Here is a 21,407-nt window from a genome sequence, read left to right on the forward strand (position 1 = left end):
TTCCATCAACTCCTGCAGCCAAACCAGTGCCAAACGTCTTGTTCTGCTTTCATTTGGACCCCATCAGTGAGGCTGAGAGGGGGGTCTTGTCGTCTGGGCAGTCCAGGACCTCCAGGCACACCGGCCAGGCTAACACAGCAAGAACAACACAGGAGGCAGCAGTTACCAATTTGACCCCTTGTAAAGGTAAAGGGGTAAAGGTAAAGGTGCAGTCGTGGCCGACTCTGGGGTTGCGGTGCTCATCTTGCTTTACTGGCCGAGGGAGCCGGCATACAGCTTTCGTTCACCTTCCCTCCAGAGAGGTACCTATTTATCTACTTGCACTTTGACGTGCTTTCGAACTGCTAGGTTGGCAGGAGCAGGGACCGAGCAACGGGAGCTCAGCCCGTTGCGGGGATTCGAACCACCAACCTTCTGATCAGCAAGTCCTAGGCTCTGTGGTTTAACCCACAGCGCCACCTGAGTCCCTTCTTGACCCCTTGTAGGCGCACTCCATTGTCTCTTGAGACAGATGGATGCCTATGAATCCTACACTTTTCTCCAAGGGGCTCAAGGTGGCATACATGGATCTTGCCCACATCATTTTAATAATAATAATAATAATAATAATAATTTATTATTTATACCCCACCCATCTGGCTGGGTTTCCTCAGCCACTTTAATCCCCACAACATCGCTGTCAGGTAGGTTAGACACATTGACTGGCCCAGGGAGCTTCCTGGCGGAGAGTAAAACTGGACTTTCCCAGGTCCTAGTCCATGAGTAGGCAAACTAAGGCCCAGGGGCTGGATCGGGCCCCATCGCCTTCTAAATCTAGTCCGCAGATGGTCCGGGAACCAGCATGTTTTTAAATGGTAAAGGTAAAGGTACCCCTGCCCGAAGGCCAGTCGTGTCCGACTCTAGGGTTGTGTGCTCATCTCACTTAAAAGGCCGGGGGCCAGTGATGTCCGGAGACACTTCCGGGTCATGTGGCCAGTGTGACGAAGCTGCTCTGGCGAGCCTGCACCAGCGCAGCGCACGGAAATGCCGTTTACCTTCCCACTATAAAGCGGTACCTATTTATCTACTTGCACTTTTAGGGGTGCTTTCGAACTGCTAGGTGGGCAGGAGCTGGGACCGCAGACGGGAGCTCACCCTGCCGCGGGGATTTGAACCCCCAACCATGCGATCGGCAAGCCCTAGGCACTGAGGATTTACCCACAGCGCCACCCGCATCCCTGGTTTTTACATGAGCAGCACCTTAAAAATCAGAGACATCACCTTGCCAACAAAAGTCCGCATAGTTAAAGCTCTGGTTTTCCCAGTAGTGATGTCTGGAAGTGAGAGCTGGACCATAAAGAAGGCTGATCGCCAAAGAATGGATGCTTTTGAATTCTGGTGCTGGAGGAGACTCTGGAGAGTCCCATGGACTGCAAGAAGATTCAACCTCTCCATTCTGAAGGAAATCAGCCCTGAGTGCTCACTGGAAGGACAGATCCTGAAGCTGAGGCTCCAAGACTTTGGCCACCTTATTAGAAGAGAAGACTCCCTGGAAAAGACCCTGATGTTGGGAAAGATGGAGGGCACAAGGAGAAGGGGACGACAGAGGACGAGATGGTGGGACAGTGTTCTCGAAGCGACCAGCATGAGTTTGACCAAACTGCGGGAGGCAGTGGAAGACAGGAGTGCCTGGCGTGCTCTGGTCCAGGGGGTCACGAAGAGGCGGACACCACTAAACGACTAAACAACAAGAATGTGTCCTTTTATTTAAAATGCATCTCTGGGTTATTTGTGGGGCCTGCCTGGTGTTTTCACATGAGTAGAATGTGTGCTCTTATTTAAAATGCATCTCTGGCTTATTTGTGGGGCATAGGAATTCTTTCTTTCTTTCTTTCTTTTCAAAATATAGTCTGGCCCCCCACAAGGTCTGAGGGAGAGTGGACCAGCCCCCTGCTGAAAAAGTTTGCTGACCCCCAACTGTTGCACCACCCAATACTTATCCCAAGAGAATTATTTTAATATCATGTACTGCACGGCAATAAAAGAACATGCAGTTAAGAGAATGAACACCTTCAGAAGCTATTTTAGGTTTTAACAACAGAGGTATTGTATCTAAAATACAGTGGTACCTTGGGTTAAGTTCTGGACGTCCATTCTTAACCTGAAACTGTTCTTAACCTGAAGCACCACTTTAGCTAATGGGGCCTCCTGCTGCTGCCGTGCTGCCGGAACACTATTTCTGTTCTTATCCTGAAGCAAAGTTCTTAACCTGAAGCACTATTTCTGGGTTAGCGGAGTCTGTAACCTGAAGCGTCTGTAACCTGAGGTACCACTGTACTTAGAAAACTAATAAAGATTACCATGGGGGTAAAAAAAAAGGAAAATAGGGTCTCTAATCACAGAAAGGCACCCCTGAGGGTCATTTAGTCCAGTGTTTCCCAACCTTGGGCCTCGCGCTGTTTTTGAACTACAATTCCCATCATCCCTGACCACTGGTCTTGCTACCTAGGGATGATGGGAGTTGTAGTCCAAAAACAGCTGGAGGCCCAAGGTTGGATAACACCGCCCGGGCTGCAATGCAGGAATGCTGCGCACATCCACATGCGCTCCCTCAACACCTGCGCTCCCTTCAGTGCTCGCCGAACTACAACTCCCATCAGCCCCGAGCGAGAGCGGCCGGCAGCCGGGGCTTCTGGGAGTTGTAGTCCCCCGAGCGCCTTTCGCGCCCTCTTGGCGGCGTCCCCGGGAGCGGGAACTCCGCTTCCCGTCAGGCGCCGCGGCTTCCGGCGGGGAGTGGGCGGGGCGCCGGAAGTCGGGCCGGGCCGGAGGAGCCCCCTCAGCCGCGTCCTCTTCCTTCTTCTCCTGCTCCTGCTTGTCGGGCTGGGCTTGGGCTGCGCCGCGTGGGGGCCGCGAGGCGAGGCCGGCGGGATGGAGGCCGTGCCCCGCATGCCCATGATCTGGCTGGACCTCAAGGAGGCGGGAGACTTCGGCTTCCAGCAGGCCGTCAAGAAGGTGGGAGGAGGCGCGCGGGGGGGGGAGGGGCAGGGGGCACTAGTACAGTATTATTATTATTATTATTATTATTATTATTATTATTATTATTATTATTATCATCCCAGTGGGGGAGGGGCAGAGGCCTAAGGGGTTGGGGGGAGGGGCAGGCAGCATTATTATTATTATTATTAATATTATTATTGTTATTATTATCCCAATGGGGGAGGGGAGGGGCAGAGGGCTAGGGGGGGCAGACAGCACTAGTATTATTATTATTATTATTATTATTATTATTCCAGTGGGAGAGGGACAGAGGCATAAGGGGCAGGTGGGAGGGGCAGACAGCATTGTTATTACTATTATTGTTACTACTGTATTAGCCTAGTGGGTAAGGGGAGGGGCAGAGGCCTAAGGGGGGGCAGACAGCACTATTATTATTATTATTCCAGTGGGAGAGGGACAGAGGCATAAGGGGGAGGGGGAGAGGCAGACAGCATTATTGTTATTGTTATTATTATTATTATTATCCCACTGGGGGAAGGGCAGAGGCCTAGGGGCAGGCATCATTATTATTATTATTATTATTACTATTACCTAGTGGGCAAGGGGAGGGGCAGAGGCGTAAGGGGGAGGGGCAGACAATATTATTATTATTATTCTCCCAGCGGGGGGGGGGGGTAGACAGCATTACTATTATTATCCCAGTGGGGAAGGGGCAGAGGCCTAAGGGGTTGGGGGTAGGGGTAGACTGCATATTATTATTATTATTATCCCAATGGGGGAGGGGAGGGGCAGAGGACTAGGGGGGGCCAGACAGCACTAGTATTATTATTATTCCAGTGGGAGAGGGACAGAGGCATAAGGGGGAGGGGCAGACAGCATTACTATTCCAGTGGGGGAGGGACAGAGGCCTAAGGGGTTGGGGGTAGGGGTAGACAGCATTGTTATTATGTACTATTATTGTTACTATTAGCCTAATGGGTAAGGGGAGGGGCAGAGGCCTAAGGGGGAGGGGCAGACAGTATCATTATTACTATTATTATTATTATCCCAGTAGGGGAGGGGCAGAGGCCTAAGGGTTAGGGGCAGACAGCATTATTATTATTATTATTATTATTATTATTATTATTATTATTACTATTAGCTTAGTGGGGGCGTGGTGGGGAAGAGGCAAAGGCCTAAGGGGTATGAGGTAGGGGCAGGCTCTGGGGCCACACTTTCGAACCAACAATTTTGCTTGCTGATTTTTTAATTTATATATATATATATATATATATATATATATATATATATATATATATATATACACATACATATATATATAGAGAGAGAGAGATAGATAAGGAACACATTGGAAAAGGGGGGGACGGGACGGGGGACTCTGAGCGGTGCTTGATTTATAACATAGAACACAACTACTTTAGAACATGATCCTGGGACATCCAGGAAGCATAGAGCAATGCACAAGCAGCACAAATCTTTCCCAGAGTATAATTATATGTTCTATTATCATTCTCAAAATATGATTATATATTATACTGTACTACAGTGCAATGTTTTAACAGTTTCCTGGATTGCCCTTGGATCTTCCTCCCCTGCCACACCCTTTGAGAAGCCTTCAAGCTGAAGGTCCCAGCGCGGGTTAGCAACACATCAGCAAAAGTGGGGGGAAGGTTCAGAACAACTCCCAGTTATTTGGTGGGTCTTAAAAAACATACCCCTCAAGTGCTAAGGTATGGTTCTGGGGAGGTGGCTTAGCACCGTATTTTTCGCTCTATAAGACGCACCAGGCCATAAGACGCATAAGAAGGAAAACAAGAACAAAAAATATTCCTGAATCCCAGAAGCCAGAACAGCAAGAGGGATCGCTGCGCAGTGAAAGCAGTGATCCCTCTTGCTGTTCTGGCTTCTGGGATAGCTGCGCAGCCTGCATTTGCTCCATAAGACGCACACACATTTCCCCTTACTTTTTAGGAGGGAAAAAGTGGGCCAAAAATATGGTATTTTCTTGATGTGCAGCCCTGTGCATATGAAGGTGGGGCTTATTGTTATTGTTGTCCGTTTATTGCTTGCATGTGGGGACCTCTGCGTGCTGTTATGGAGCAGGCGGTTGGCGATGGTTTGGGGAGCAGTAAGTTGACGAGTGCAATCTCAAAACCTGAGATTCGCTTGGCTAAGGGGTTTCTGACCTAAATGAAGGAACTGAGTGTGGTCCCTTGAGGTGATGGTTGATCAGTGAAGAGCGTTCTTGAGAAATCAGGGTCAAGGAATTGGCAGCAGGCCTTGAAGTGCAGTTTGGTGAGAGGGGAATAATAATAATAATAATAATAATAATAATAATAATAATAATTCATTATTTGTACCCTGCCCATCTGGCTGGGTTTCCCCAGCCACTCTGGGCAGCCTCCAACAAAAATTAAAAATACATCAAAGGGGAAGGCTCGTCAGGATAGGAGGGAAGTTTGCGAGGCATGACGGGTGATGACGTGAAAATGTGGGTGTATTTAGGGCTTTTAGTCTCGACAAACAATCTCCAGGCGCATCTTCTGTACTCCTGACTCAGTCTCTTTAATTGGGCTGCTCTTCTGCCCCCAATGAATGACTTAGCACACTTCACGCCTGCCATTCTCTTTGTCTCCATATCTGCCTAAATCCAAATTATATTCAGTTGGTCTGTTACATACACTTTCCTTGCCACATCCAATTAATAATCTTGTGCCCCTTGTAGCCTCTTCAAGTTGGCAGTGGCCTGATGCAGGTAGCCCTTGGGCCAACCTCCCCTGACCTACTGCCTTCCAGATTTTTGAGACTACAGTTATGCCTGCTGGAGCTGATGGGAGTTGTAGTCATAGGAACAGAAGTTCATTAAATGGATGAACTCTCTTGTGCAGGCACCCCCAAACTCGGCCCTCCAGATGTTTTGGGACTACAACTCCCATGATCCCTAGCTAACAGGGCCAGTGGTCAGGGATGATGGGAATTGTAGTCCCAAAAACATCTGGAGGGCCGAGTTTGGGGGTGCCTGCTCTTGTGCCAAGGAAGCAGCACCTTGTGTGTGGAGAAGAGAATTTTAAAAAGAAACCCACAATGGGTGCCTTAGGTTCTGACAGAGTGACTCTTGGCAAGCGTTCTTCAAAATGTCTCAAGCCTTGGGACGTTGATGTAGTGCTGACTTCAAGATCAAAAATGAGCCGTGTATGGTGTATTTGTAATAACCGGAGGTTATAGGGCGGTATACAAATCTAATAAAATAATAATAATAATAGGCTTGACTGCTAGTCAACCAACTGTTGAGCAAATAGGATTGCAGGCCATCAATATAGTAAAATAAAATGGAGGGTGACATAGCCAGGCAAAAGTCATACAAGTGGGAGAGAGAGAGAGCACTTTCTGCTTGCCATTATTAAGGATATTGGCATCAAGGACCACTTTGAGGTTTTCTACAGTCAAGTGGCATATAAATGCTATGAACTGAACATCGCCCTTCTTTTTGGAATATGGGCTGCAGTCTGATAGTAACCCCAAGATTCTTTGGGAAAATCTGAAGCAGTTCAGAGATTTATGTGGTGCCCTCCAAAGCCATTCAAATAACAGTCAGCTTCCTGTAATGTAAAAATGGCACCAGGAATTCGGAAATGTTGGGGATCCTATGGAAGAAGGAAGTGCAAGCAAAATACCCAATTAATTCCTTCCTGTTCTTCTTATCGGCTGTCAGTCAGAGTCTATTCAGTAGGATTTCCCACTTTTGCGCATCTCCAACTGCAATGCCTTTTGTAGCTGCTTGGTTTCTATTCTTATATCCATGCTATGGGTGGGACGGACCCACACCTATCGCGGCGCAAGCAAGCGCGACAAAACCCATAAGTATACATTTCCAGGTTTGCCACGTTCACAACCCAAAAGTTACGTTACCTTCACTGTATTACATCAGGAGCGTTCTTGGTAATCTGCCATATTTTTTGCTCTATAAGGCTCACTTTTTCCCTCCTAAAAAGTAAGGGGAAATGTGTGTGCGTCTTATGGAGCGAATGCAGGCTGCGCAGCTATCCCAGAAGCCAGAACAGCAAGAGGGATTGCTGCTTTCACTGCACAGCGATCCCTCTTGCTGTTCTGGCTTCTGAGATTCAGAATTTTTTTTTTCTTGTTTTCCTCCTCCAAAAACTAGGTGCGTCTTGTGGTCTGGTGCATCTTATAGAGCGAAAAATACGGTATTCGTTTCTCATGTGTTTATTCTGCTTTCCTACCCTTGGAAAGCTCCTAACGCAGCGTCCCCAGAAGTTGAACTGTAATAAAAGCGATAATTGAAAAACAGCTTCAAGCAGTAAAATTCCCCGGGCATCTCTGATGGGCCTGAATCTGCCTGTGTTGTCGCTTCTGCTCAGAAGGGAAGGGGCTGAGTCATAGTCTGCTGATGGCTGGTCCTGAGGTTTCTGTTTCTCACTGTGGAAAATGACTGTGTGTGCATACATGCACACAGGAGGCAGAGATCACACAGGGTGCAAAGTCTCTGAGCCAGGAAAATGCTTTGTACAGTGGTACCTCGGGTTAAGAACTTAATTCGTTCTGGAGGTCCGTTCTTAACCTGAAACTGTTCTTAACCTGAAGCACCACTTTAGCTAATGGGGCTTCCTGCTGCTGCCACACCGCCGGAGCATGATTTGTGTTCTCATCCTGAAGCAAAGTTCTTAACCCGAGGTACTATTTCTGGGTTAACGGAGTCTAACCTGAAGCGTATGTAACCTGAAGCATATGTTCCCCGAGGTACCACTGTACTTACATAAAACAAAATAAAAAAATTCCTTCCGGTAGCACCTTAGAGACCAACTAAGTTTGTTATTGGTATGAGCTTTCATGTGCATGTACACTTCTTCAGATACACTGAAACAGAAGTCACCAGACCCTTATAATATAGTGAGATGGTGGAGAGGCGTATTACTCAGAAGGGTGATGGGAAAGCTCATACCAATAACAAACTTAAAGGTAGAGGGACCCCTGACCATTAGGTCCAGTCGTGGGCGACTCTGGGGTTGCGGCGCTCATCTCGCTTTATTGGCCAAGGGAGCCGGCGTACAGCTTCCAGGTCATGTGGCCAGCATGACTAAGCCGCTTCTGGCGAACCAGAGCAGCGCACGGAAACACCGTTTACCTTCCCGCCAGAGTGGTACCTATTTATCTACTTGCACTTTTACGTGCTTTCGAACTGCTAGGTTGGCAGGAGCAGGGCCTGAGCAATGGGAGCTCACCCCGTCTCGGGGATTCGAACCAACGACCTTCCAATCAGCAAGCCCAAGGCTCAGTGGTTTAACCCACAGCGCCACCCGCGACTCATTTAATAACAAACTTAGTTGGTCTCCAAGGTGCTACTGGAAGGATTTTTTTTATTTTGACTATGGCAGACCAACACGGCTACCTGCTTTGTACTTGAGAGGGGAGAGTGGTCTCCTGGCTGGCCGCTGTTGAGATCAGGATGCTTGTATAATGGGGCTCTATTTATATTTATATTATAACAAGGTAAAGGGACCCCTGATCATTAGGTCCAGTCGTGGCCGACTTTGGGGTTGCGGCGCTCATCTTGCTTTACTGGCCGAGGGAGCAGGCGTACAGCTTCTGGGTCATGTGGCCAGCATGGCTAAGCCGCTTCTGGCGAACCAGAGCAGCGCATGGAAACGCCGCTTACCTTCCCACCAGAGCAGTACCTATTTATCTACTTGCACTTGGACGTGCTTTCGAACTGCTAGGTTGGCAGGAGCAGGGACCGAGCAACAGGAGCTCACCCCGTCGCGGGGATTCAAACCGCCAACCTTCTGATCGACAAGCCCAAGGCTCAGTGGTTTAACCTACAGCGCCCCCCGCATCCCTTATTTATATTATATCCACATGCCCTTATTTATATTATATCCACATGCAAATCTCCCTTGGCTGTGGATCACAGTGACTTTCTTCCGGCCTTGATTTTCCCAGCTGCGAAAAGGGTGTAAGAGGGATTTGTTTTACTCCGTGGCGGTCAGGATAAAGTTCATTGCAAATCAAAGGTCCTGCGTAAGGCAGGCAGCTTCCCAGGACGCCTGAGTTGGCTCTTTGCTTTCCAACATGATGAGGCCTTTTTTTTCTGGACTGCAGTACACCTGTTCTCGGAAGCAAAGAATGTGGCTTTTCTGGCCTGACCTGTTGGGATCTGGTGTTGACAGAGCAGGGAACGGTCTCCGGGAAGCTTGTGAGGACAGTAAATGGCTATGAGAACAAGAGCTGTAGATTGGATTTTATTCATTTTACATTTGTATCTCACCTTTTCTGCAAGGAGCTCTAAGTGGCACACATATTTCTCCCCCCATCTCAGTTTATCCCCACAACAATCTTGTGAGGTAGACTAGGCTGAGGATGAGTGATTAGCGCAAGGGCACGCCCAGTGAGCGTCACATGGGGATTTGATTTATTGATTGATTGATTGATTTTATTGGAATTTTATTTACAACATAACACAACCCCCACCCCCAATATACATTAAATGTGAACATAACATACAGTGAACATAACATGCAACAACACAAACAACCAAATAAAAAGACTTCCTTTATCCTGTATCTGGACTCCTTATTTACTTCTTATAAACTGTGTCCTTTATGAATAGTTATTAAGATTTTTCTAATTATAACTTAAATATCCATAAAGTCTCCTGCAGACATTAATCGAAACAAGTCCAGGTATGTATTTTAGGGCACTTCACATGGCGATTTGAACCCCAGTCTCCCAGTCCCTAGCCCAGGGGTCAGCAAACTTTTTCAGCAGGGGGCCAGTCCACTGTCCCTCAGACCTTGGGGGGGCCAGGCTATATTTTTTTGGGGGGGAAATGAACAAATTCCTATGCCCCACAAATAACCCAGAGATGCATTTTAAATCAAAGCACACATTCTACTCATGTAGAAACACGCTGATTCCCAGACCTTCCGTGGGCAAGATTTAGAAGGCGATTGGGCCGGATCCGGCCCTTGGGCCTTAGTTTACTTGCTTGATGCTCTAACCACCACACCACAGTGGCTTTCTGTGGAGGGAAGCTGGTTATAAGTGGGGACCGAGGTCTCTCTTCTGGTGGAGTCCCATGAGGAAAGAAAGCTGGAAGACTTGCTCATCGTTTTGGCTCATATCCACCAGGAGCCATGCTACGTTCTGTATTGTGGGTCTCATCCTGTGGAACTCTCTTCCAGTTGGGGGTCAGGCAGGCCACAACTTTGTACGTCAAGAACCACTGAGACGCCTTTTCAGCAAAGTGATTGAGAGGGTAGTGGCAGGTCAGCTGCAGACACTCTTGAACTTTGTTGTTGTTTAGTTGTTTAGTCGTGTCCGCCTCTTCGTGACCCCCTGGACCAGAGCACGCCAGGCACTCCTGTCTTCCACTGCCTCCTGCAGTTTGGTCAAACTCATGTTGGTAGCTTCAAGAACACTGTCCCACCATCTCGTCCTCTGGCGTCCCCTTCTCCTTGTGCCCTCCATCTTTCCCAGCATCAGGGTCTTTTCCAGGGAGTCTTCTCATGAGGTGGCCAAAGTCTTGGAGCCTCAGCTTCACGATCTGTCCTTCCAGTGACTCTTGAACTAGGGTTGCCATATTTCAAACAGTGAAAATCAGGACAAAAAAGCTGTTGAGCTTTTTTTTGGGGGGGGGGGAGTTGTTGAGCAAAATCTCCCAAAAGAGAGAGGAAGTTTTGCGCTATTTTTAAGGAAATTCGCCAAAATCTACACTTCTGAGATGGGTTACCATACGTCCAGGTTTCTCCAGACATTTCAGCGATTTTCCACCCGGACGCTGTTTACAATGGCCAAGTCGCTGCTATGTCTGGCAAATTCCGGACATATGGTAGCCCTGTCTTGAACGCAGCTGATTATCTTGAGGTACTCCAGCCCTGGGTTTAGGAGAGTCACCTGGTGATAAAGGAGAGGCGGGGCCTTCTTGGTGATGGCACCTCTGGAATACCCTCATCACCCTTGGGTGCTTCAATACCCTCAGCCTCAGGTGGCCATAGGGAGCTTGAAACACCTATCAAACTTACCCAGATATTTCATGTCCTTCAATTTTCAGGTGCCAGATTTTTGTTTTGTACACTGCTTCGTTGTGTTTCTAATATGCAGTTGTTTTCTGTTCCTTAATCTTGCTTTCATCTTGTTCTGCTTTAGAAAATTTTAATGAACGTTGTTGGTATTATTTTTATATAAACGGCTTAGAGATCACATTCACCCAGCTGCACTGACTCCCGGTGAGGTACAGGGTCAGGTTTAAGGTGCTGGTTTTAACCTTTAAAGCCCTATACGGCCTAGGACCCTTGTACCTATGGGACCGCCTCTCCTGGTATGTCCCATGGAGGACCTTACGATCTTCAAACAAAAACATATTGGATGTCCCAGGCCACAGGGAGGTTAGGCTGGCCTCAACTAGAGCCAGGGCTTTTTTGGCCGTGGCCTCGATCTGGTGGAATGCTCTGTCCCAAGAGACTCGGGCCCTGCGGGACTTGACATCTTTCCACAAGGCCTGCAAGACAGAGCTGTTCCACCAGGCCTTTGGCTGAGGCACAGTCTGACCCCCTCCTTTGGTAATTCTCACAGAACTCTAGCCCAATGTTTGCCATGAATTTGATTTTGAATTGATTTTAGAATGAATGGATTTTGGAGTGCTGTGTTGCTTTTATTGTTGTTAGCCGCTCTGAGCCCGGCTTCGGCTGGGGAGGGCGGGATATAAATAAAATATTCTTTATTTATTATTCTTATTATTATTCTTATTATTATATGTTCGATGAATAAATGGGTGCATTTCCTTCCCTCCCCCATATTCTAGTTTGTCCTGAAGAACTATGGTGAAAATCCGGAGAACTACAATGAAGAGTTGAAGAAGCTGGAGCAGCTGAGGCAGGTGAGGACATACGTGGTTCTCCTCCAACCCTCCTCTTCCTCTCCGTGATGGTGACGTGGGTTTACTTGGTTCACATGATGCAGTGCTGCCCACCAGGACCTTCAGGAGTCCGTAAGAGGGGAAACTGAGGCAGAGAGAAGCAGATTGGGGAGGCAGTCTTGCTTTAAAATTTTCATTTCTTTTAAAATACTTACATGTCACTTTTCTTCTGAGTTGTTATTTATTGAATTTATTAGCTACTTTTTTTTTTACCAAGGTAACACAGAACAACTCACAATAAATCATAGAATCATAGAGTTGGAAGAGACCACAAGGGCCTTCGAGTCCAACCCCCTGCCAAGCAGGATACACCATCAGAGCACTCCTGACATATGGTTGTCAAGCCTCTACTTAAAGACCTCCAAAGAAGGAGACTCCACCACACTCCTTGGCAGCAAATTCCACTGTCAAACAGCTCTTACTGTCAGGAAGTTCTTCCTAATGTTTAGGTGGAATCTTCTTTCTTGTAGTTTGGATCCATTGCTCCGTGTCTACTTCTCTGGAGCAGCAGAAAACAACCTTCCTCCTCTATGTGACATCCTTTTATATATTTGAACATGGCTATCATATCACCCCTTAACCTCCTCTTCTCCAGGCTAAACATGCCCAGCTCCCTTAGCCGTTCCTCATAAGGCAACCAAAACCCCCACAGGACAAAGAAAACTCCGAAAGGCAGTCTTGTTTTTAAAAGGCAGGATTAGAACATCCCACCCTCTCAAAGAGGCCACAGATAGTTAAAAGCTGAAGGCCTGGAGAAAAAGAAATGTTTTTCCTTAGTGCCTAAAGATATGTAATGATGGTGCCAGGGGAAACTCCCTGGGGAATGCATTCCACAAGCAGGGCGCCACCGCAGAAAAGGCCCCGTTCTCATGCTGCTCTCCTCCAGAACTTTCATGGCACATGAAGAAGGACCTCATGAACTCCCAGTATATTTCCAAGCACAGTTCAAAGTGCTGGTGCTGACCATTAAAGCCCTAAACGGCCTTGGCCCAGTGTACCTGAAGGAGCGTCTCTACCCCCATCATTCAGCCCGGACACTGAGGTCCAGCTCTGAGGACCTTCTGGCGGTTCCCTCGCTGTGAGAAGTGAGGGTACAGGGAACCGGGCAGGGGGCCTTCTCGGTAGTGGCACCCTCCCATCAGATGTCAAGGAAGTAAACAACTATATGACTTTTAGAAGACATCTGAAGGCAGCCCTGTTCAGGGAAGTTTTTAAAGTTTGATGCTTGTTGAGTTTTTATTACATTGGAAGCCACCCAGAGGGGCTGGGCAACTCAGCCAGATGGGCACAGTACAAATAATAAAATTACTATTGTTATAACAGTAAAGGTAAAGGACCTCTGACAGTTAAGTCCAGCCGCGAACGGCTCTGGGGTTGCGACGTTCATCTCGCTTTACTGGCTGAGGGAGCCAACGTTTGTCCACAGACTGTTTTTCCGGGTCACGTGGCCAGCATGACTAAGCCACTTCTGGCAAACCAGAACAGCACACAGAAACGCCGTTTACCTTCCCGCCAGAGTGGTACCTATTTATCTACTTGCACTTTGACGTGCTTTGGAACTGCTAGGTTGGCTAGGAGCTGGGACTGAGCAATTATAGGTGTGGTTAATAATATATTATTATATTTTATATACTTATTATATAATAATACTACATTATTGTTGCTGTTATTTAGTCCAATCTCCTGCAATGCTATCTGGCCCCCAAAGCTGCCTTGAGGTGAGCTCAGTTTGAAGGCATTTATCATAGGAATTTTCAGCCACTGCGGTGCTCATACAATAGGACTTTCTCATCAGGGTTGTGCTTCCCAGGCAGAGCTTTGCACTGTGTGCGTGTGGGTTTTATTTTTGAAATGTGATCATGTTTCCCGAAGAGATAGTAGTCAGTATCAGCAGTTGCCTTGGGACCTCAGCACAGCCTGCTGTCCGGAGCCCTCAACCTTTCCGAGCACAATTCAGTGTTGGTGTTGACCTTTAAAGCCCTAAACGGCCTTGGCCCAGTGTACCTGAAGGAGCATCTCCACCCCCATCGTTCTGCCCGGACACTGAGGTCCAGCGCCGAGGGCCTTCTGGCGGTTCCCTCATTGCGAGAAGCAAAGCTACAGGGAACCAGGCAGAGGGCCTTTTTGGTGGTGGCGCCCGCCCTGTGGAACGCCCTCCCACCAGATGTCAAAGCGATAAACAACTACCTGACATTCAAAAGACATCTGAAGGCAGCCCTGTTCAGGGAAGTTTTTAATGTGTGGTATTTTAGTGTATTTTTGGTTTCTGTGGAAGCTGCCCAGAGCGGCTGGGGAAACCCAGCCAGATGGGCGGAGTACAAATAATAAATTATTATTATTATTATTAACCTGACTCCTGTCCCTTTCCTCTCCCAGAACGCCGTCAACGTGCCCAGGGACTTCGAAGGCTGCAGCATCTTGCGCAAATACTTTGGGCAGCTGCACTACCTGCAGAGCCGCATCCCGATGGGGGCAGAGCATGAAGCAGCCGTCCCCATTACCTGGTGAGCCAGCTGCAGCGGGGAGAGGCGATGGCCGAGGAGCTGAGCCTTGCCGCTCAGCAGAGCTGGCTTTGAGGTTACGCCAAAACTGGAACAAGTGGGGTTGGGGCTTTTCCCGCTCTGCGCATGGACCACGGAGGGGACCCTCCACCGCAGTGCTTCTCAAACCTGGGTCTCCAGCTGCTGTTGGACTGCAACTCCCATCTTTCCTGACCACTGGTCCTGCTGGCTAGGGATGATGGGAGTTGTAGTCCACAACAACAGCCAGAGACCCAAGTTGGAGAAACTCTTGTCTGCAACTTGGGCACTCCCTGAAACGTAACACATTCTCTCCACTGGGTATTTTTTTTAAAAATAATAATATTTATTAACAGTTTAAAGACTATAAAAGAAAGAAAAAGAATTCAACAAAACAATACAAAACAAAAACAAAACACTACGTAACACTAACACTAAAACATTAAATAAACAAGACACAACAAACACGATTTAAAACACATCCAATAATTTCAGTATCTTATCTTTCATTCACTTGTTTTCACGACCTCCTCACACCTCCCTTTTTGTATTCCACTTCAATTAACTGTTTCAGCAATTCCTTTCCATCTCCCTCAGTTTTCTGTCCTGTAATTTATCTTAACTTATTCTAACCTTATTTTTTCCCTTTAATACATTAAAAATATTTCTTTCTATTTTGGAAGGGGAGCCCAAAGGGGAGCGGGGAAGGGTGCAGAGTAATGAAGCAATAGCAGAAATGGAGGACCTGGAAGGCTTGTTGGTTATGCCCCACCTCCATGGTTAGGGGCAGTACAGTGGTACCTCAGGTTAAGTACTTAATTCGTTCTGGAGGTCTGTTCTTAACCTGACACTGTTCTTAATCTGAAGCACCACTTTAGCTGATGGGGCCTCCTGCTGCCTCCGCGCCGCCGGAGCACGATTTCTGCTCTCATCCTGAAGCAAAGTTCTTAACCTGAAGCACTATTTCTGGGTTAGCAGCATCTGTAACCTGAAGCGTATGTAACCTGAGGTACCACTGTAATTCTCCTCGGTTCCAGTTTCTGGAAACCGCAGAAGCGGAGAGTTGCTCTTGTGTTCGAATCCTGCTTGCGGTTCCTCACAGGCATCTGATTGGCCACTGTGACAACAGGATGCTGGACTCATTATTGAGGGGAAGTGTGTGGAACAGGTCTCGGTGTTTGAATTTGTGGGAATGGAGCTGAGAGATGACCGAACCTGGGGAGAAAACAGCAAAGGCCTGACAAAGAGAGCATAGCAGAGGTTGTATTTTCGGAGAATCCTCCGGAAAAACAATCTCTCAAAGGACCATTGTACTGTGGAGAGCGTATTAACTTAGTGTCTGTGTGTCTGGTTTGGGAGTTGCACGGTCAGGGGAAAAACAATGCTGTCCAGGGTTGTAAAGACTGCGGAGAGAATAATTGGGTGCACTCTTCCCACCTTGGATCAAATCTACGCTTCCAGGTGCCATAAGAAAGCTGCAGAGATAGCGCAGGATAGTTCGCACCCCGGAAATGATCTCTTTCAGCTTCTGCCTTCTGGAAGAAGGTACAGGGTTATAAAGACTAGGACTAGTTGCCTTAGAAACACTTTCTATCCAAGTGCGATTTTGGTTTTAAACGCATTATAAGGTAGTCTCTGTGGGAGTATATTGTATTTAATTATAGGGTACCAGAGTTTTTAGGGGGCTAACCAGGCTGGGATAGCAGGCTTGTGGGTTTTTGAATGTCTGGTGTAGATTTTTTCAATTTCGTCGTTCTGTATGGGACAATGACAATAAAGATTATCTTATCGTAGAGCGGCCAATCGCCTGATCCAGCAGGGTTCTTCTCAAGCTGTGACCTTCTTGTTTGGCGACAGACGGCTTGGGGGAAATCAGCCTGTTGAGATTCATGAAAGAGTTTTCAGGAGAACTGGAGTTTCAGGAGGGGGAATGGCTAGAGACGAGGAGGCTGTTGAAAAGAATAAGCTGGCAAGGTAGCAGTCTTAAAGACAGGAGTGGGGAAACCAGCCTCTGTCTGGACTAGGAGCTTGAAGGAGATTTGAGAAGTGATAGGGATCAACTGCAGAGATTTGGGAAGTGGGGATGCTTTTACCAGAAATGGGAATCGGTGGTGGGTGGGAGACGAAGCAGCATATTTTCTTATTCCTCCTCCAGGTAGTTGGCAAGCACAGCAGCTCTGAGCTGTGTTTACGCAGAAGATGTGGCCCTTTTATGAGTCATGGACGGGGGCCCGTCCAGTTCTGCATGCTGTCCTCACAGCAGTGGCGTAGTGTGGGGGGTGCAGGGGGGGCCGGCCGCACCGGGCGCAACATCTGGGGGGGGGCGCACTTGCCCTCGCAGCTCTCTGCCCCTACCTGGCTCACTCACTCTCTCTCACTGCAGTGCTGGCTGTGTGAATCCGATCCGAGCCGCCGGGTCGCCGCCCACTGTGGAGGGGGTGGGTGCCAGGCGTGCGATGCGGAGAGAGAGCGAGGGACTATCTGGGGGAGGGACAGTGCAGCGGCCGCCCAGCGCAGCGCTGAGCGCGGGAGAGAACCACACCAGACCGCCCAGGCAGCAGCAAGAAGAAGCTGGCAGCGGCGGCAGGTTAGGGGCTAGGGGGCGCAAATTACTTGCCTTGCCCCGGGTGCTGACAACCCACGCTACGCCACTGCCTCACAGTGGCCAACTGTGGAAAACTCACATGCGGTACCCGAGCACAAGATCCATTCTGCTCTCCTGTGGCTTCCAGGAACTGGTGTTCAGAAGCACTGCCGACTCCAGCCGACACCCCAAGCAGGAGGGTGTTTTGTTGGGCTGGGCTTCTGGGCATCCATTCAGTGCTCCAACTGGGCGCTTTGCTGGAAAAAGGCCCGTGCATTGGGACACTTTCTGCTCACCCCCCATAACGGCCCCCTCTGTTTGCAGGACTGAGATCTTCTCCGGCAAGACGGTGACGCACGAGGACATCAAATACGAGCAGGCCTGCATTCTGTATAATCTGGGTAAGGACCGTTCGGCCAGCTGGACCTGCGACTGCGTCTCTGTTTCCAGGAGGCGAAAGGGGCTTCAGGGGAGGAATTGTTGGGATGTGTCCAAGGGAACGGGGTCATTTTTCAGGCCCCCCAGCTGGCTCCAGCCCACTGGCCGGCAGCTGGACGCACTCCGGTCCTTTGGAACAGCATCAAACAGCGACTCACAGCTTGAGCACGCCTTAACCAGCAGAGTGAATAACACGCAACAGAAGTGGTGGACAGAGGCATATGTAAAGCATATTTACAGGGACTTTATTCAGCATAGTTCAGGACAAAGGAAACATGTCTGCTCCCTTTCGTGTCCAAGAGCAGGAAGCATAAGCAAAAGCTATACACAAACGGAAGTTCCCAGCAAGCTGTGCTGGAGAGTAAACAGTCATGTGACATGCAACAATCACGTCTGTTCCTTTTAAGGTGGAACGGAACATCAATATCCCAACAGGAATGACTAAAGGATCATTCCAACGGAAAGTATATTCACAGCAGCAGCCAAGGATGTTTTGCTGGCAAATAATCAGCAAGTCTTTCTTGGCTGATGTGGCGACAGCCGTGTCTGCCTTTGCATCCATGAGTCTAGGCTGCTTCTGCGTTCTCTGCCTCAGCCTTCCCCCCAGAAGGTGCCTTCCAGATGTTTTGGACTACGGCACCCATGAGCCCTAGCTAGCACAGCTGTTACGGGGCTAGCGATGGCTGCTTTAATGAAATTACTCTCAAAGAGAGGCTGGAGGCAGGAGCTAGTAGTGAGCCTCTTTTCGTCACTGCCTCTGGCTTCCCTTGTCATTCCCCAAGCCCTCTGGCACGTGGAGAGGGCTTGGGAGAAAGGCAAAGGATGCTCTGACTTGCTCTCCTAACAGCAGCGAAAGTAGGAGGGTGTTGGGTTGCCCCCCTTGCCAGAGATTTGGAATGCGTACTTACCCTTTGGTGAGTGGATTTGTGGGTGCTTGGCTGCACCTTTCTCTCAGGAGCGCTGAAGCTCTGGAGCACGTTGACCCCCCCCCCCCATGCTGTAGCATCTGTGTTAGGTTTTGTGTGACTAGCACGGGAATTGTGGTTCAGCGCTGTGTCCTTTTGTCTGCAGAGACTGGTTGAAAATGTGTGAGCGGCGTAGGGTGGAAGCTGAGAATCTTAAGGGCATTTCCAGAGGCTGGAGGGGAACGCTCTGTGTTTAATTTACACTGTTTGTGCTGGCCAGAGAACAGCTCTTCCGGCTGCAGAACGTGGCTTACCATAGCTCAGAATTGGTGCGCACTTCTGTGTTTCTCACAAGACCGCTTGCCAGTTGCCAGCAAATATTTTATCCAGGCGGCCACCTGTCCCAGCCCCAAATGAAAGATGGGCTCATTTCTGACCTTGTGCTAAGCTTTGGAAGCACTGAAATCAGGGTGATGACCACAGTCTGGTTGACTGCCAAGGCAAGTTACAATACTGTATAAGGATGGTTTTTTGGGGATGTGCAGTGGTGTAGCGTGGGTTGTCAGCACCCGGGGCAAGGCAAGTAATTTGCGCCCCCTAACCCGTGGATTTGTGCCCCCTAACCCTAACCCCCAGATGTTGCGCCCGGTGCAGCCGGCCCCCCCTGCACCCCCCACGCTACGCCACTGGGGATGTGAATGTTGCTCTGCTCTAAGAAGCCAAATTGTGCTGTCTAATACAGTGACTGTTTCTGATTTGCTTTGGATTTCTGTGCAATTCTGACATTCCTCACCTCACACAAAATCCTCACCTGGGTGAAGAGTAGCGCAGGCTAAAAAAACCATGACCTTCAGAACCCACAGATGCACCAGTGCTTTCCTACTGCCTGAGCCTCCTGCTCTGATGGTCCGCGTTGCATTGCCTCCTGGAAGATTGGCTGCTTTGCGCCGGCCCGTCTGCAATCAAGGGGACTTCAAAGCAGCCTTTTGCCAACCTGGTGCCTTCCAGACGTTTTCGACCGCAGCTCCCCTCAGCCCCAGCCATCCTTGGAAGTCGTGGTCCATAAGATCTGGAGGGCGCTGTTAGGATGTAGTTCCGTTCCACCTTAAAAGGGAGCAGGCTGCTGTGTGTCACATGCCTGTTTACTTCCATCACTCGCCGGGAACTTCTGCTTGTATATAGCTTTTGTGTTACTGCTGTTTTGCTGGAGACGAAGGGAAGCAGACATGTTTGTTCCGGAACTATGCTGAATAAAATGCTGTACGTTATGCTTGCACATCGCTCTGTCCGCCTCTTCTGCTGTGAGGTGATTCTGTGACACATTCTGCTGACGGAGCGTGTACGAGCCTCTAAACGTATCTGAGGCTCGTGTCACTGTTTGATGCTGCTCCAAGAGAGACCGGCTGCCGGCCGGTGGCTGGAGCCAGCAGGCGAGAGGTTGGCAAATACTGTTTCAGTGAATATCTTCGCATGTTTCTGTGTTTTGTCTTTTCACCTGCACTGAACCTTCCAGGACTGGGCAGGTTAGAAATGTAAGTGGCGATACTTTGAGACTCTCATCTAACGGGGTGGGGAGAGGCACAAAAATATTTAGAAGCAGCCACTGCCGGACACCCGTGTGCTTTTCTGGCCTTGCCACGTTTCCGAGCACAATTCAAAGTGTTGGTGTTGACCTTTAAAGCCCTAAACGGCCTTGGTCCAGTATACCTGAAGGAGCGTCTCCACCCCCATCGTTCTGCCCGGACACTGAGGTCCAGCTCCGAGGGCCTTCTGGCGGTTCCCTCCCTGCGAGAAGCAAAGCTACAGGGAACCAGACAGAGGGCCTTCTCGGTAGTGGCGCCCGCCCTGTGGAACGCCCTCCCACCAGATGTCAAAACGATAAACAACTACCTGACATTCAGAAGACATCTTAAGGCAGCCCTGTTCAGGGAAGTTTTTAATGTGTGACATTTTAGTGTATTTTTGGTCTCTGTGGAAGCCGCCCAGAGTGGCTGGGGAAACCCAGCCAGATGGGTGGGGTAAAAAGGTAAAGGTACCCCTGCCCGTACGGGCCAGTCATGTCCGACTCTAGGGTTGCGCGCTCATCTCGCTTAAGAGGCCGGGAGCCAGCGCTGTCCGAAGACACTTCCGGGTCACGTGGCGGGGTACAAATAATATATTATTATTATTATTGTTGTTGTTGTTGTTGTTGCTGTTGTTGCTGGGAAAAGTCTGAGCTGGGTTTTAGGGAGCTTTTTGTGTAGCTCTGGGAGACAATAGAGGCCCTGTTCTTCCTGGCTGCGGCAGATCGTGGGCATGTCATCTCGCTCATCCCCTGCAGTGGGAATAGCCTGGTGGGCGGAGGGTACAAGAAGCAGCTGCCTCTTGCCATGTCTGCCTGAAGGGGATGATTGGCCAAGGAGTCTGTTCTGAAAAGGGGCGTCTCTATTCCCAGCTCCTTGGCCCAGACTGCAAGGGCTTCAGTGCAGCCTCGTTCCAAGATTTATTGTATTTTTCACTCTATAAGAGGCACCAGACCACAAAATGCACCTAGTTTTTGGAGGAGGAAAACAAGAAAAAAAATATTCTGAATCTCAGAAGCCAGAACAGCAAGAGGGATCGCTGCGCAGTGAAAGCAGCAATCCCTCTTGCTGTTCTGTCTTCTGGGATAGCTGTGCTGCCTGCATTCGCTCATTAAGACGCACACACATTTCCCCTTACTATTTAGGAGGGGAAAAGTGAGTCTTATAGAGCAAAAAATACGGTAAATCTCTCAACCGTCAGAGCAGCTGTACTTGATCAGTTTTCATTGGGGGACAGGTTCCCTGACATTACTGGAAAGATGGCCTCTTTCGCCTTTTGGACCACAGTTTTGAGGAGGAACATTGAATTAAATTCTTCAGGGAAACAAATTTTTATTGGGCAGAATGCCTAGTTTCAAAAACCACTTTAACAGGGCAAAGTGTTTTTATTCTGTTGGATGTATCTTGCTCTGTTACAGCTTTTCGGCTGTGCAAATGAATAATAAAATACTCTCCGTAGTAGTAGGCAGGGGGAGAAGGCCTGGGGAGCCG

General features: G+C 48.8%; 1 protein-coding gene across 1 annotated transcript in view; it reads left to right on the top strand.

Annotated features, from left to right (window-relative positions):
* Nucleotides 1–2,862: 2,862 nt before the first annotated feature.
* Nucleotides 2,863–21,407, top strand: part of PTPN23 (protein tyrosine phosphatase non-receptor type 23) — a 60,573-nt gene continuing 42,028 nt past the window's right edge. The window contains exons 1-4 of the mRNA XM_081931440.1: nucleotides 2,863–2,991; nucleotides 11,795–11,869; nucleotides 14,285–14,412; nucleotides 17,336–17,412. Coding sequence (XP_081787566.1) covers nucleotides 2,908–2,991; nucleotides 11,795–11,869; nucleotides 14,285–14,412; nucleotides 17,336–17,412 — 364 coding nt within the window. The 5' untranslated portion in view covers nucleotides 2,863–2,907. The remainder of the gene's footprint in view (nucleotides 2,992–11,794; nucleotides 11,870–14,284; nucleotides 14,413–17,335; nucleotides 17,413–21,407) is intronic.

The sequence above is a fragment of the Podarcis melisellensis genome, assembly GCF_964234715.1.
Source record: "Podarcis melisellensis genome assembly, chromosome: 12".
Taxonomy (NCBI): domain Eukaryota; kingdom Metazoa; phylum Chordata; class Lepidosauria; order Squamata; family Lacertidae; genus Podarcis; species Podarcis melisellensis.